At 38.9% G+C, this 16,099-nt stretch overlaps 1 protein-coding gene across 1 annotated transcript; it reads left to right on the plus strand.

The window, feature by feature from the left end:
- Nucleotides 1-11,601: 11,601 nt before the first annotated feature.
- Nucleotides 11,602-13,466, plus strand: LOC133723111 (uncharacterized). Its single transcript, XM_062149939.1, has 3 exons — nt 11,602-11,862; nt 11,980-12,158; nt 13,433-13,466. Exons 1-3 carry the CDS (start codon nt 11,605-11,607, stop codon nt 13,464-13,466), a joined length of 471 nt encoding a protein of 156 aa, XP_062005923.1. The 5' UTR covers nt 11,602-11,604.
- The last annotated feature ends 2,633 nt before the right edge of the window (nt 13,467-16,099 follow it).

Below are 16,099 nucleotides of genomic sequence, written 5' to 3' on the forward strand. Positions count from 1 at the left end.
AATCAGTGATCGTTAAGGTATTAAACTAAATTAAATCAATGGACGAACCAAATCTGTCAAACTTGAACCGTTCATAATTATAATCTTAAATCGCCATTTTGAATGTCTTAACGATAATCAATTTCGCTGAAAATTTGCAAAAGTGATCTACACATTAGGATCTAAAAACTGAACGGTTGAGATGCAAAAATATAATCGGAAAGTGGGTCTAATTTCCTATCTCTAGAAAAGACAAAAAAAAAATGGAATCTCTCACTAGGGCCTTTATATATATATATATATATATATATATATATATATATATATATTTGTATATATATATATGTATGTATGTATGTATGTATGTAATGTGTGTGTGTATATATATATATATAGAGAAAAATTCAGTTACCGTCCCCAAACTATGCTGCCAAGGCCAATTTGATACCCGAACTCTCAAAAGTATCAATGTGATACCCAAAGACCTATATTGGCATCAACGTGATACTTCCGTAAAAAAAATCCAACTGCTCCGTTTGTTTGCTGACGTGGCAAGCACGTGGGGTCTCAAAAAAAGTAAAATGACCAATTTACCCTTTTTTAATTCATTTTTTTTCTTTTCATTTATTTTTCTTTTTTCTCTTCTTCTTCTTCTTTACATTTCTTTTTCTTCTTTCTCTTCTTCTTCTTCTTCTTCTTTTCATTTCTTTTTCTTCTTTCTCTTCTTCTTCTTCTTCTTCTTCTGGGATTTTCCTCTAGCCAAACCGCTGCAAGCTCTGCCACCACATTTCCTTAATTACCTGACAATGTCATCAGCCACCAGCCACCCACCTCATTTTTTTTTTTTAAAATCTTCTTCTGGGTCTGCTTCTTCTTCGAGCTCGGTGGTTGGATGCTGAGAAATTGAAGAGGATGGGTTGGTTTGGAGGTGGCGGCCGTGGAGGGTGATAGGAGAAGCGGAGTTAGGCAGGGATCGGGAGTTGGGGTTGGCAGCGAGGTTGAGGCAAGAGAATGGGAACTGTCGTCAAGGTCGCCGCTGCTGCACCAAAATCGAAGGCCAAGGCCAAGGCCAAGCCCGAAGCAAACGCCGAACCAATCAACCCCAAGAGAAACGTGAATAGGAACGTCGACATTCTGAAGCCAACATGAGGGAGATCATTCGCAATAACCAGCTGAGTTGTTTGAACTTTTTTTTTTTTTGGCAGTCGGAGTTGTTTGAACTTTGAAGGGAAGGAATGGGTCAACTTTTTGGAGATTGGGAAGTTGCTTTCGCGTCATTTTGTGAAGGCCGAGTGAATGAGAATCATCTTTTGGTTATTATATTGTGTAAAAGTAGGAAAAGGTCCGCACGGTTCTTTTGAGACCTCAAGTAGGGGTTTTTTAATTGATATTTAGTGGTGAATGTATAAAAGTGTAACGTCCCGAACCTAAATTTACCAGTTTACGAGCCTTTCGATGGGTAAACGACATTTACATTTACTTTTTGGCTCCGTTTCGATATTTTAGGGGGCCCTAAAAGTTGGCTTTTTGTTCGGGTCAAAATTTGAGAAAATGTTCTTCATGAAAGTTGTAGAGGACGTTAAACCGAGCGCGTGCATATGTGGTACGTAAAAATCGGAGTTCGTATGCGAAAGTTATAAGCGAAAAGGTAAAGTTACTGTTCATGGTAAATTAGTATATATATTTGAAAATTTACTGTGGTAGATCAGTTCTACCACTCCCTCTCTCTCCTCTCCGTTTCTCTCTCCCCGAGCTCTCTCTCTCTCTCCTCTGCACCTCAGGCCACTTTTCGATTCCGGCCACCTGGGAGCGAACCGCGACCACCGTTGGCTTCCTCTCCTCCTCCCGGACACGCCTGTGGTGGTAGCTCATCGAGTCTTGGCCAGAAAAACGGCAAACCAAGGCCGAGAATTTTACTGTAGCAAGTGACCGTTGACCTAAATTCCGGTCACCTCCGGCGACAAAGCCAGGCTTTTTAGAAGCGCCTTGAGGCGTACTTGAAGCTCCCCAAATATCTTGAAGCGATTTGCAGCGTGGAGGAAGAAAGCATAATTAGAAAATTTTACTCTACTTCGGTTTGTTTAATTGTTCGGCCACTTAGAGGTATTTTCTGACTTGGCCACAGTTATGAAAGACGCTTAGAATGTTGATTTGATGATGTTGGTAAAATTTGGTAGCCAGATATGGTGGTTGATCGGCGGCGCGTGGGGCCCAGGTGCAGTCGTCTGTGGCGGCGCGTGAGGGCGCGTCCGGCAGTTCCTGGTGAGTTGTTTGGTCTATTGAGTAGTTTATATTGTTACGAATTTATGGATAGATGTTTGGTGGAAATTGGAGGAGGTTTGGATATTAATCGGAATTTCTGAAGTTCAATAGTTTGGTTATTGATTTATGAGAATTCCACTATCGGATTTCTCTCAGTTTTGCCCTAGAAACCTTCAATTAAAGAATTGGTGCAAATGATAAAGTTTTGGTGTTAATGGTGAAGTTTGGGTTAAATTGGAGAAGAAATGGAAATGTTAATTTATGAGGATTTGATGTGGGAATCGTATTTAATTTCCGGATTGTTATTCACGAATTATAATTGTGTACAGGCCGATATACCGAGCTATTGCTCGATGAAGGAATTCGTATACGTGATTGCCTAAATAGTACTGTGAGTGCACATTTATTTTAAATTAAATGTGCATGCAGTATATTATTATTTTCCGATTGAGGTTTAATTTATTATTTGAATTATTGAGCATTATGATTTTATGACCTTGATTTCTTGAGATTTATTACGCTCTATGAGTTACGAGATTTTTAGTGGATTTCCTTCCCGAAGACTTTCAACAGATTTTTCAAGCTATTTATTTATGAGTATTGAGTTGGAAAACGATTTTCAGGAAGTGATTGATTAAGAAAATATTATGAGAATTATTGATTTCGAATATCAGTTATACGATGATATACGAGTACGAAGGTTTTAGCAAATATTTGAGCATAGTTGAATTATCGAGATTTATTGAGTTTTGAGCTTTTCAGCCTTGAAGTTAGATTGAGATTTCTTTCAGAAAGCATTTGTTGATTTACAGAGTATTTGATTTTATGCTTTCGAGGATTTATTGAGATATTGAGGTTTGAGTTAGCGGGATAATCCTGAGTTATGCTTTCAGTGGATTATTAATGTTTTATTGAAGTAACAGCGAGTTTCTTTCCGAAAGCAAGTAATTGAAAGAGATTGTTTCCAGTTTATTGAGGAGGCTATTTACGGCGCATGCGCATATTACCTAGTTGGCAGTCCCTTCTAGGTAATAATCTGGTTGGCAGTCCCTTCCAGACTATATTCCGGTTGGCAGTCCCTTCCGATGCGTCATCTGGGTGGCAGTCCCTCTCAGATGGCATGAGATGGTTAGTTGGCAGTCCCTTCTATCCACCGCCTCCTATTCCGGTTGGCAGTCCCTTCCGATGCGTCATCTGGGTGGCAGTCCATTCCAGATGACATGAGGTAGTTAGTCGGCAGTCCCGTCTACTACCTGTGGTTAGTTGGCAGTCCCTTCTACCACCGCCTCCTATTCCGGTTGGCAGTCCCTTCCGATGCGTCATTTGGGTGGCAGTCCCTCCTAGATGGCATGAGATGACTAGACAGCAGTCAGTCATCAAGCAAGCCTCTTGAAAAGGATGTTTTTATAAGGATTGAGGATGAGATTTTAAGAGATTTCAAGATGTTCTATTTCTACGCGATTAAGATTGCAATAAAGATGATGATTAAAAGTATTTTTCAAGATTGTTACTGCATGCGAGATTTTAGAGAATAACTTGGGAAAGCATTACATTTTACTTATTCATTCGAAATTACTTATTTTTCGTCCACTCACTCTAACGGTTTTTAAATGTTTTCCCCTGGGCCCTTCGGTTTCAAATGCCCAGTTTGCAAGCCAGTTTAGCTTGAGGTCGAGCGTACATGGGGTTGAGGCATAGCTGTCATAGCTTCCGCATTATAAAAGTATCGGTCATTTATCTTGTATTATATTCTTTTGTACGCATGTACATTAGATTGCTCTGATAACCTATGAGATTAATATTATTAAGTTCAGAATTGTACTGTGAAATGAGAGATGTTGTGATACAGGGAGCAGGGTGGCTCCAGAAGAGTAAGGGTGGATTATTTTAGAAGTGTAAGTGTCTTTCTACAGGTTTTGGGTAGTCCACTTTTAGAGGGAGTTCCGCCAAATTTTTGGTAGAATTTCTTCTAAGGTGGGCCCCGCAGGGCCACTCCGGATTTCAAGGTGAAGTTCGGGGCGGGTCCTGTCAAAAAGTAATTAGATTAAACATTAAAAACAAAAAAAGAAGAAGTCATATTTGTGTGCAGCCCACGCCCCACTGCCCACTAGCCCATGCTTTTTAACCCAAAAACAATAAACAAATACCCAACAATAAAAAACTCCCTTTGTTGTAACAAAAAAAAAAAAAAAACTCCCTTTGTTCATCCTGAATCGGGATTTCCAGTTCATCTTCATCACTTCCCCAATTTCCAGTTCCAATTTCTTCCCCAGATTCTTCCCCAATCTAGATAGCTTTGCTGTTTTCTTACTCTGTAAAGGAACCGGTTACAAGCTATAACTGAACCGAAAAACACGGTTCCGGCAAAAAAAAAGGGACGACACCAAACCGGAAAAAATATATCGGTTTCGGTTTCGGGCGATGAAGTTGGTATGGATTTGGAGGTTGAGGGCGATGAAGTCAGCCGGGTGGTGTTGGTGGCGCGGATGCCGCTGACTTTAGCAGCGGCGAGGATTACGAATTGGGGCTTTTCGGCGGCGAAGAAGGACTCGACGTCGTTTTAGCGCGTGAGGTAGAGGTTGGTGTGGGTGTGGAGGACGAGGTTGGTGAAACCTAAGGACTGGAGCTTGCGGACGATGGCGGAGCCTAATTGGAGAGGATATCGGCGGGGTTAGTGATGGTTTGGGTGGTGGAGAAGGAGAGGAGAGAGAGGAGGTGGAGAGAGAAGAAGAAGAGTCAGGTTGAAGAAGAAGAAGAAGAAAAAGAAATGAAAAGAAAATAATAATAATAAAAAAAGAGGGTAAAAAGTCCATTTTGCCCTTTTTTTTTGCCCACGTGCTTGCCACGTCAGCAAACAAACGGAGCAGTTGGATTTTTTTGACGGAAGTATCACATTGATGCCAATATAGGTCTTTGGGTATCACAGTGATACTTTTGAGAGTTCGGGTATCAAATTGGCCTTGGCAGCATAGTTTGAGGACGGTACCTGAATTTTTCTCATATATATATATAGAGCAATCGAGAACAATATATATATATATGTGTGTGTGGGTGTAAAAAGGAAACAATGACTAAAGTTAACATGCACGTTAAATAATGATACATATGAGAGAGAGAGAGAGAGAGAGAGAGAGAGAGAGAGAGAGAGAGAGAGAGAGAGAGAGAGAGAGAGAGAGAGAGAGAGAGAGAGAGAGAGAGAGAGAGAGAGAGAGCTGTTGTGGTAAAGGTAGCCACTATGATCCCAAAAAGTAGTAACTTGGAAACTGCAACTACATGGGACTTGGCCATCTTGTGTATTCAAAAGGATGAACTTAGCAAAGGAAAAAACTTCGCTAACCAGCCCTGGTCAGCAAGGGCTGCCCATAGCCAATTAAAACCCTACACATAAGACACCTTTTTGCCTCTCTTTATCTCTTCCTTTGCTTCACCTCCCAAATCTACCGCAGGTTTACTCCTTTTACACTTATTACTAGGGAAACATAGTGGGCCCATATTTTGAATTTGTTTGTTATAATATGTTGCAGACTATTCATCCTCAATGCTCAAAGGTAAGCAGTTAAATTTTACTATTCATAATTTCAGTGGTCGACAGACTTGAGTTAGTTGCTATCTGTAATACTACTAGCAAAGAATTGAAAAAAGAAAAAGAAAAGTTGAGAAAATTGAAAATCTTTCGAGATAATCTTAGCAGAGAAACTCCCAACTATTGGGATATCATTTATAGATTGCAAACAAGAATCTATAAAGTTGAAGAAGAAGTTGAAAATTTCATATATACTCTGCAAGAGGAACAAAGACCTCTTGACTACCTGAGCATTGGTTAGATCCGCAAATCACTGGTATCAGAGCTTGTAAAATAGCTCAGCAGGGGAATCCCCGATGGGGACAATGTCTGATTTAATAATAGAGAGACTGAATTCTCTATTAAAATCTTCTGATGAAAAATATCAGATCCTGCAGAAAGAGATTTCTAGATATCAAGAACATCTAGAAAAAATTCCTGTTATAATCCACCAATTGGAAAAATTGGAAAACAAACTGGATTATATCAAAGATCTTCCAAAAACGGAAGAAGAAAAGCTAACAACTGTTAGTAGAAAAATCAATGAACAGCAAAAAACGCTGGATTCTATGAAAAATATACTGAAGGACAAGAAAGTACCTACAGTAAAAAAGAAAGCTAATGGATTCAAACCATTAGAAAGACCAGAGAATCCTGTTCCAAACTTAATTTTTCTGGATCCTTCAACTAGTTCTACTAGTATTCGGTATGAAAACCCGAAAGAAACTCGAGATGTCAATATGATGAGCATATTCGGGAAAAAGAAAGGAGTACAACTCCTAAATTCTGAAGAATTTGAATACAATGAAATCGAGCATGAGGTAAAAAACGCCTCAATTCCAAAGCTAGATTTCAAGCAAATATACAAAAGGGGAACATTTGACCTGATGGACAGCCATCATTTCAAATTGCTGGAATTTACAACCCCCTCTACAACAGGAGAAACAGATCTACTACTGATCACTCCTGCAGAAATCGCCAGAGCAAAAGCAAAAAATTATCAATTTATGCATATTGGAGCAGTCCAAGTAGGCATAAAACTTTTAGCTCGAGAAGGCATAAACTGTTCAGTTCTATGTGTCTTACAAGACAACAGGCTGGAAGATTTTCAAGCTAGTCTTTTGGGAACCCTTGAAGCATCTCTGTGCAACCAAGTAGCATATTTCAACTGCTTCCCCAACTTCTCAACAAGCTTGAAAGATGCAGCTCACTGTCTCCGACTGAGAGTCAAAACAGATGGCATATCTATGAAAAATGATATGCAAGAATTGGCAATAGTATACAGGATATACTATAAACTGATGAGTACTACAGTAGAGCCAAAGACAAGGATATCAAACATCCCTGGTCTTACTACTGGATTCCTCACCAGTCAGAAGAACCATTCACAACAGATCCACAAGGTTACTTGGAATGAAGTAACGTTTCCTATTGAATGGAAATTATCTGGTCCGAAGCTACCAGCAGAAAGTGCAAAAGCTAAAATTTATGAAAGCAGAAAGACTGGAGAAATCAGTCTAAATTTTGACAATCACAGAAAAAGTGATGTCTGTCCTGAGAATATCAGGATAAACAAAACTCTTCTCAGAAGAAGCTACAGCACTAGAGAAGCTAGTACTAGTGGCACAAAATCCACTATTGAAGATCCAATTACTGAAGAAGACCTTGAAGCTGATCTAAACAGACCAGTCAATATGCTTAGAACACAAAAGCTCTATGATCTCTATGAAGAAGCAGAATTCTGTGAAAATCCAGAAAGATTAGAAAAACTAATCGAAGAAATGAAAAATTTCAATCCAGGAAAGGAAAGAAAACTCCTTCCCTACCAAGATGTTGAAATGGAAGAAGGAGAAAGCTCCAAAACTTCCATCACCAGAGAAAAAGGAAAGGTGAAACTCCCTATACAGAAGGCCCCCACGGGCAGAGATGGAGAAAGAAATTCTTAAAGATTTGTCCCAGAGGACAAGATACCCAGAGTACCAATTACCAATTTTGGTATCTGGTTAGATCTGGATAAAACTTTAGACAAGAGAAAAACTCTTGACCAATGGGTAGACAGCCTGATGATGGCATCTGCTCTCACCTTTGGAAAATTCGAAGCTCCTGATCTTCAGATGTACTTTGAAACTACTCTCACAGGAGTAGCGAAGAAATACTATTTCTCTTTCAAAGAAACGGCCAGAGGAAAAGAATGGCTTGAAGATATCAAAGCTTCAAAATCTCCGTATGACTTTGCAGTACCCCTGTACGATCAGTTCTGTGGAGATTCTGCAAATATGAGTGAAAAGGCCAGAGAAACGGCCAAATCAAATATCTATGCTCTCAAAATTTGTGACATGAGATATTTTGAAGAATACTTGAATGAATTTCAAGAATATTACTGTACAATTGGTGAACTAGAAAGCACTGATCTAGTCAACCTGTTGCACAGGAAACTCCCTGAACCATGGAGAACAGCTGTGCGAGAAAGCATAGCAGAAAAACCAATTGAAAGATTTTCAGTTGGAGGAATTGCCGACAGAATCTGGCAATTACTGAAAGAACAATGCAAAGCCAATCTTAGAGCTAAGATGGCCAAGAAACAACTCAAAGGAGTTGAAAATTTCTGTTACGGAATTCTGGATATGCCAACCAACTGGGGATGTCATGAATCCAAGTTCCACAGAAAGAAGAAAGGAAAATATTACTCTAAAAAGTTCAAAAGGAGTAATCAAAGAAAGAATTGGAAATTCAAGAAAAGTTCCAATTACAAAAAACAACAGGAGGAAGATCCAAAAAAGAAATTCTTCAAGAAAAAGAAGAATACTCATCAACATAAACAACCAAGCAAGAAAGCTGGCAGATGTTGGTTATGTAAAGCTGAAGGGCACTATGCCAATGAATGCCCGGAAAAGGGTAAAAAATCTTCTACTAAAGTTCTCTTTGAAGAATATGAGCATATAGTAGAATCAGCAAATATGAAAGGCTACGAATTAGTCTATTCTGATGACGAAGAAGACGACAGGACAGTTTACTCTGCCTGGTCTGAAGAAGAAGATTCATCTGAGTCTGAGACAGATTCTGAAGTAGAGTACTTCGAATCCAGACAAATGAATATTTTGAAAATCAAAAACTGGGAAGAAAATAAGACAAAATCTTTGCTATCTTCTTATCAGGTGAACCCTGGTACATTCGTTTGTGACTACTGCTTATGTCACGAAATGAATGGTCTCCCTATGTTTTGTGAGGAGTCAAAAAAGACTTATCACAAAGAATGCTTCATAGCTGAAGCAAGAAGAAAAACCAAGAATGGACTTGTCAGCCAACTAGTTGAACAAGAATATGAAGAATATTTCTTTGAGAAAAAAGAGAAAGAAACCTTGTTCCAGGAAACCATGGAACCATCTTCCTCGAAAACGGAAGATATCGTCGAAGAAAAAATGAAGGACAACTTTGAATTGGTTGAAATACCAGAAAAGGTAGAACTGGTGAAACCACCAGAACCTGTTCATCTCTTAGAAAAGCAAGAAGCAGCTATAACAGTTACTGAAACATGGGATCTACTTGGCCAACCTTCTGGCAAGTTTGATTATAAAGTCCAATATGACCCTCCGTCATGGTTCAGTAATCCAAATAGCAAAGAGATAATTCCTACAGACTGGGATGATACAAAACCTTCTAGTTTTGATAAATCTCCCACTCAGAAAAATGTTCCAGTAGAATGTAAACCATTCATTCCAAAGGAACAGGCTCAAGAAAATGAGCTTCAGCAATCGAAAGTCGTCTCTACGAGTAGATACAGCAACTACATAGAGATTGGACTAAAATTCCCTGATCATAAAAAATATCATCTACATGCCTTTGTAGATAATGGATCAGGATTTACAGTTGCAAAGAGATTTGCAATTCCAGAAAAATTTTGGAAAGAAGAAAAGAAAACAGCTACTGGTGTTACTTTTGATGGAAGCCATCTCACCATGAATAAAGTAGCAAAAAATGTTCACATCACCATTGGTGGAGGAACATTTATCATCCATAACGTCTGGCAATCTGAAGGCCAAGGCGCAGATTTCTTGTTGGGTAATGATTTCATTCTCCAACAGAGATTTATTCAGGATGAAGAAGCAATCGGCTTCAGAAAAGGAGAACGGGTGTTCTGGGCTGATAGGCTTACTCAGGCCAAAAGTATTGTAGGTCCAAACTTTACTACCCAATATCAGAGATCGCAACAAAATAGTGGTGATCTTACCCCCTACAAACCCAAATTTGAACCCATACTCCAAATCAAACAACAAGAAGAATTACTTGTTAAAGACTCTTCTGAAGAAGAAGAAGAAGCAGAAACTAGTGAAGAAGAAGAAGCTAGTTTCATCCATGAGCATAACCTCAAGCACTTTCAGAATAAGCTTGAGTTTCAGAAAATTCCCACTCTTGAAAAAATCAAGAAACTACTTGAGCAGAACATCGATGTAGATCCTCAGAAGTTTTGGGAAAAAGACCCAGTGGTCTGTGAATTAAGATTGCATGACATGAATGCTATCTGTCATGTCAAAGCCATTCCTCAGTACAAAGAGGAAGACCAAAAAGAATTCAGAAAGGATATTGAAGATCTCCTGAACAAGAGATTAATTCAACCTTCCACTAGCCCTCATCATGCTCCAGCATTCTACGTAAGAAATCATGCAGAAACCCTTAGAGGAAAAGCTAGAATGGTTATTGACTACAGAGATGTCAATAAGAAGACTGTCAAAGACGGCTATCAAATTGCTCAAGTACGAGCATTGATCAACCAGCTCAGAGGAGCTAAGGTCTTTTCAAAATTCGATGCAAAGTCGGGGTTTTGGCAGGTCAAGATGCATCCTGAGAGTATACCTCTCACTGCATTTGGAACACCGCAAGGACATTACGAATGGTTAGTGATGCCTTTTGGTCTCAAGCAAGCTCCTTCAATCTTCCAAAGAAAGATGGACAACATCTTCAAGCATGTCGCGGAGTTTTGCGTCGTCTACATAGATGACATTCTGGTCTTCTCCAAAAACAGAGAAGAACACATGAAACACCTCCATGAGGTTGTAAAGCTGATAGTTCAGCATGGAATTATCCTAGGTGAAAAGAAAATCTTCTTTATCCTTGATGAAGTTGATTTCCTAGGAATAAATATCAAGAATGGAGTGATAAAACTCCAACCTCATATCCTTGAGAAAATCTGGAAATTCCCAGATAAACTACCTGATGCCAAAAGTCTAGAGAGATTTCTTGGTGTCATAAATTATGGGAGAGATTTCATCCCCAAGATCTCAGGGTTAACAGCAATGTTATCGCCTAAAACGAGTTTCAAAAGAAAATGGAACTTCACAGAAGATGATGAAAAAACTGTGAAGCAGATAAAAAATCTCTGCAAAAACCTCCCTCCTCTTCAACAACCAGAAGAGAATGATGAGATTATCCTCCAAACAGATGCGAGTGATAATTACTGGTCCGGTGTAGTTCTGGCGAAAGCGCCTGGAACTAACATTGAAAAGATCTGTAAATTTTGTAGTGGCAAGTTCAGCCCTGCAGAACTAAATTATCCCACAGGGGAAAAAGAAATTTTAGCTGTTAAGAAAACTATTTTAAATTCTCCAGCTTTCCTTGGAAAACCCTTTACTATCCGCACCGATTGTGCCAGAGTAAAGAATTTCAAAAATTTCAAACTTGATAAAGCTGCTGATAGAGGAAGACTAGCTAACTGGCAATTATTCCTTAACCAATATGATTACGTTGTTGAATTAATTGCAGGAAACAAGAACTATCTTTCAGACGCCTTAACAAGAGAATTAGCCATGTTCAGCAAAAGGAATGATGACGACGACGAAGGTCGCAATCCCAGAAGCAGAAGAGCTGGGAAAGAACATGAAACCAATGAGGATCCCAAAGAAAACATCCTCAAGAGATTCCTGCTAAGTCCAAGAGGCTTAGCCACAACTGATCAATCCCAGGGTAAAGGATTGACTAGCCCGTCTCAAACGGCAGACGGTAAAGGCTCATCAAGACCGTTGACGGCTGTTGCTTTGCCAAAAAGCAAACCTACTCCAACTGGAGTAATAAATGTTTTCAATTATGAACTTCGAACCTTCGATACTCCTGTGTTCAGAACTGGCAGGAGATTAGCTTACCACCAGAAGGCAATTCTGGATAATCTTTTATTTGCCTTTCAGGAAAGAAGCAGTGGTCTAATGTTTCCAGCCCTATTTGCATTAGCTGAAGAACTATACGAGAATGCTAGACCACAATTCGAAGAGCTACAGCAGAGTGCTGTCAAGAAAGAAAAAATTAACTTCCTTGAAAGTCCAGAAAGTGCTAGGGTCCCTATCATGGCACTCACTGAAGCAGACTGGCATAAATTCCACAATCTAATAGGAAGACATAATTCAGAAGACCTAGTTCCTCCAACCCTCTTCATCATCGCGGGACCATATGTTGGAAGATACCTTATAAATGTTCAGAGTGAACATCCACAAGAACACAAGCTTTGGCTTGTTGAAAATGGTTTTGTCCATAATCTGTGGACCAAAACTAATGATGATCTAAAAGGTTTGCCACCCATCATCGTCAATACAGTTAAAAATGTTAGAAAAACAGACTGTGAGCTTCGTCTGAAGTTTAGATCCACCCCTCCAGAATGGATCCGGCAAGCAAATGGTGAGGTTGAATATATTGCTCCATATCACTATGTGAGAATTATTCCAAGACAATATTTGCAACCTGCCTGTGTTGGGTTTAATGGCCAACCAAACTCCAGCATCCCATGGATGAAGGCCATGACCTTGGAATACATAAAGAAGATCATCTCTGAAGATCTCAGTAATACCTTCCTGGCAGCAGGAGAGAAGATAATCATCACTGCTTACGATCACCCTGACGTCGTCAGCAGTGACCTATTCCTATCTCTCACCCGAAAAGAGATAGACTCAACAATGGCATGCATGCAGTGGATGGACAAACTTGAAAATAACAACCACTACAAGATGTATGTCGACACGGACGTAGAAGACAATGCTACAACAGTTAGAATGGCCCAAACAGATAATCACTCGTTTGTCTTTGGCCACCACTCAGAGACTGATGACAACATGTAGCAGCTGGTGAAAGAAAAAAGGCACCAAAAACAAAAAGCAACTGTTTCCTTTTCAAAAGATACTTTTGCTTTTCAGAAAAGAAGAAGGTGAAAAACATTTCACCCAGATGCTTTTGCTTTTCCCCGTCCGACCTCCATCATCAGGAGCACTCAGAAAAGCAGAAGATCACGGAGTCATACTGTATATTTTAGCATTTTGAATTCCAGTTTGAGTTCCGCTCTCTATATAAAGAGCTTTAGTTTCATCTGTAAGGCATTCGAAAATTGAGACAGAATTATATTCTCTCAAACAAGAAAGCCATAGTAGCAGTTTGCTCGGCTTTCCTATCATTGTTTGAAGTGTGCTTTCATTACAAGTAAGTAACTGTAATCATTCTTATGGATAGCTAAACAGCTTCTTAGCTGTTTACCTGAGAATGAGGCTCTGAATTTCTGTATTCATGTTAAATAAATAAGTTCTATATGAAGCCCAATATGTAGTCTGAAAATATATGTTTAAGTTTCTGAATACTGCAATTTTTTCTGTTTATTAGTTTCAAGCTAAGATTGACTATTCATGAAGCCTAGAACAGCAGTGATTCCGCCCTGAAAGTAACCGTTTAGACAGGATGTCGTTAGGTGAAATATGGCATGTTGAAGGCTAGATCTATGCTTTTGAATTTTACATTAAGGCTTGATAATTATGTAAACGGATAAAAGTAGAAAAAAGGTTGTTGGAAAAGAAAGAGGGACACGTGTAAGATACTTAGAAGAGCATCCAAAACCTGGTCAGGAGGTGCTAACCACACCTGGTCAGCCAAGTACTATCCCTTAGCAAATTGCATGTTTCAACAACATTTTGAGGTGCCATTTTATAAGTAGAGAACTCAAAACATTTTTGAATGCACTTCCACAATTAATCAAGTGCTAGCATTAATTAACTTGATCCAGATTTCCACAAATTAATAAATACAAAGTGTGAGTACGTATTTCACAAGTTGCAGAGCAAGCCTAACTTATCAACGACAGAATCGGTTGAACAAGTCTAGTTTCTTCCCCTTTGGACAAGTTGAAGAAGACTTGTTCCTAATTAACTTGTCTCCATCGGAAGCTCCAACTAAAACATAGAAACATGCATGATGCTATTAATAAAAATTGGGCAATGAAATCTGGGTAAAGAGTAAAAAGTAATTTAGAGGAAAATCGTTCAAAAATCCGAGTGAAATGTTGAATTAATGTTCATTAATCCATGCATCAACTATTGTGCTGTAAGAGAGGTAATGGTGAGATTATTAATCCTTCTACAGTTTAGCGTACCTGTATAACACGGTTATTGCCATCACTGTCTTCGATTAATTAATTCCAACTTGTAATACCACTCCTTCGAAAATGTTCAAAGAAGAAGAAGAAGAAGAAGGCGGCATAGAGAAGTCTGACGTACTATTTAAAATAGTCGTTATGTTGAATTAATCTGATAATTTACTTTCTTGTCTTTTCCTTTTTGAGTCCGACTTTCGTAACACTTACGTTTCTTATGAGTTAGGAATGCTTGATGCATGGTTGTCAGAAACATTAAGCATGAGTTGCGGTGTCACCTAATAAGTGATTGCGCGCATCCATATCCATTATCGCAATATGTACGTAACTAATGGTGCGGAGACTGTGGAAAGGAAATGAATATATATATAGGGAAAGTGGATCCTGAGTAGGTTGGGGAGAATCATTTTCCACATCTTTTTTCTTTTTACTGGGAAGCATTTTTCCTTCCATTGTCACTCTCAAACACAGGAAATGTCTCAATGCCCAAAATCTGTGAAACAAACACAGCCTTGGAGTGAATTGCTTCCTTGACCGGAATTGATTTCCCATATCAATTAATTATACATGAACTCTAGGACAGATAGATATTATTGTAGGGCAGAGTTGTCTTCTGAGAGGGTACTGCCCTGTTAGCTAGTAAGATTTTAAGGATGAGATCACGTACTATGCCTACGTGCAAGCTAATGAGCACCACGTATTGGCTACTATCCCCGGCCTAACTTATGAGACAATTTGATCAAAAAAAAAAAAAAAAACTTATGAGACAATTGAATTCTCCTGTTATAAGCCTCACATGCACAGCTGTGGCCGACAATATATATTGCTGCTAGATAGCACAACTAGATCAGAGAAGAATCCATTGCAATTATGATAAGCAAGAGTTCTAATTAATTTACAGTAAGCTTCTGATGAACGGTTGGTTGAAAGTCGCTTGCAAGCAAGCAAATGCAAGGGTTGCAATAGATCACTTCCTCAGGAACTTAATTGGTAGGAGGCAAGACCCTAGGCGTTGGTCCAACACATCGGGATCCTTCAGTTGAATGCGTTGCTCTGTTGAAGTTGATGGACATGACAAAAAATAGGAGATGAGGTCTTCAGGATGCTTGCCTATGATCATTTCCAATGCTACCGGCCACTCAAAAACATCAATTTCTCATTTGATTCCATATTATCTATGCCAAATCTGAAGCACTGTATCCAAATGTGCCTGCAAATGTACGTAATCCAATTAGAATCATTAGGCTTCAAAAGCCTAGCCGTACCAAAATCAGAGACATTTAGAGATCTGATGCCTAAATTAGAAACATATTTTTATGTAATTCAAACTGTTTGATAATTTCTAGATACAAATGGGCACGGTATTAATGCTGATGAAACATTATTTGGTGTAGAAGTATGAGCATCCCATCCTATACTAATTCGCAGATGCAATAGACCTGTGAAATAATTCAAGGCAATGCTAGCTTATGTAAGCTTTTCATCTTCAAAATGTAATAGCACGCTCAATCGCTCAAAGTCAATCTACATCTTCAAAATACGTAGGTTGAGTTAATTTATATTAGGTGACCTACGTTGACTTGATTTATATTAGGTGACACAATGCATGGATATGTGTAGCTGTCCAGCAAAAACAAAGGTGCATACAGTAGCGAGCTCTGAATACTCGAAAGTAATTACAACAATACGATTCAAACTGGAGAGTACGCTTAAGTCATTGTTAGTTTTATGCGTACATCTATCATTAAGTCATTATAAATTGTATGCGGTGAGAATTGAGATGTGGTCAGAAAGATGACCGGTATTTCTCTATTATCGGAACCATGAACGCCATACATTGAAACCGAAATATTTCGTCATATCATATGAATGATATAATGGCAATAGCTGGGTGTCAAATTCCA

This window comes from Rosa rugosa, chromosome 7 (assembly GCF_958449725.1).
Source record: "Rosa rugosa chromosome 7, drRosRugo1.1, whole genome shotgun sequence".
Taxonomy (NCBI): Eukaryota; Viridiplantae; Streptophyta; class Magnoliopsida; order Rosales; family Rosaceae; genus Rosa; species Rosa rugosa.

What these genes read in the sequence shown, in the direction of transcription:
- LOC133723111 (XM_062149939.1), top strand. Translation starts at nt 11,605, where the DNA reads ATGTTCAGCAAAAGGAATGATGACGACGACGAAGGTCGCAATCCCAGA. An exon ending in GCAAACCTACTCCAACTGGA is followed by an intron (nt 11,863 to 11,979) that starts GTAATAAATGTT and finishes TTTGCCTTTCAG; the next exon opens with GAAAGAAGCAGTGGTCTAAT. An exon ending in GCACTCACTGAAGCAGACTG is followed by an intron (nt 12,159 to 13,432) that starts GCATAAATTCCA and finishes TCTGTTTATTAG; the next exon opens with TTTCAAGCTAAGATTGACTA.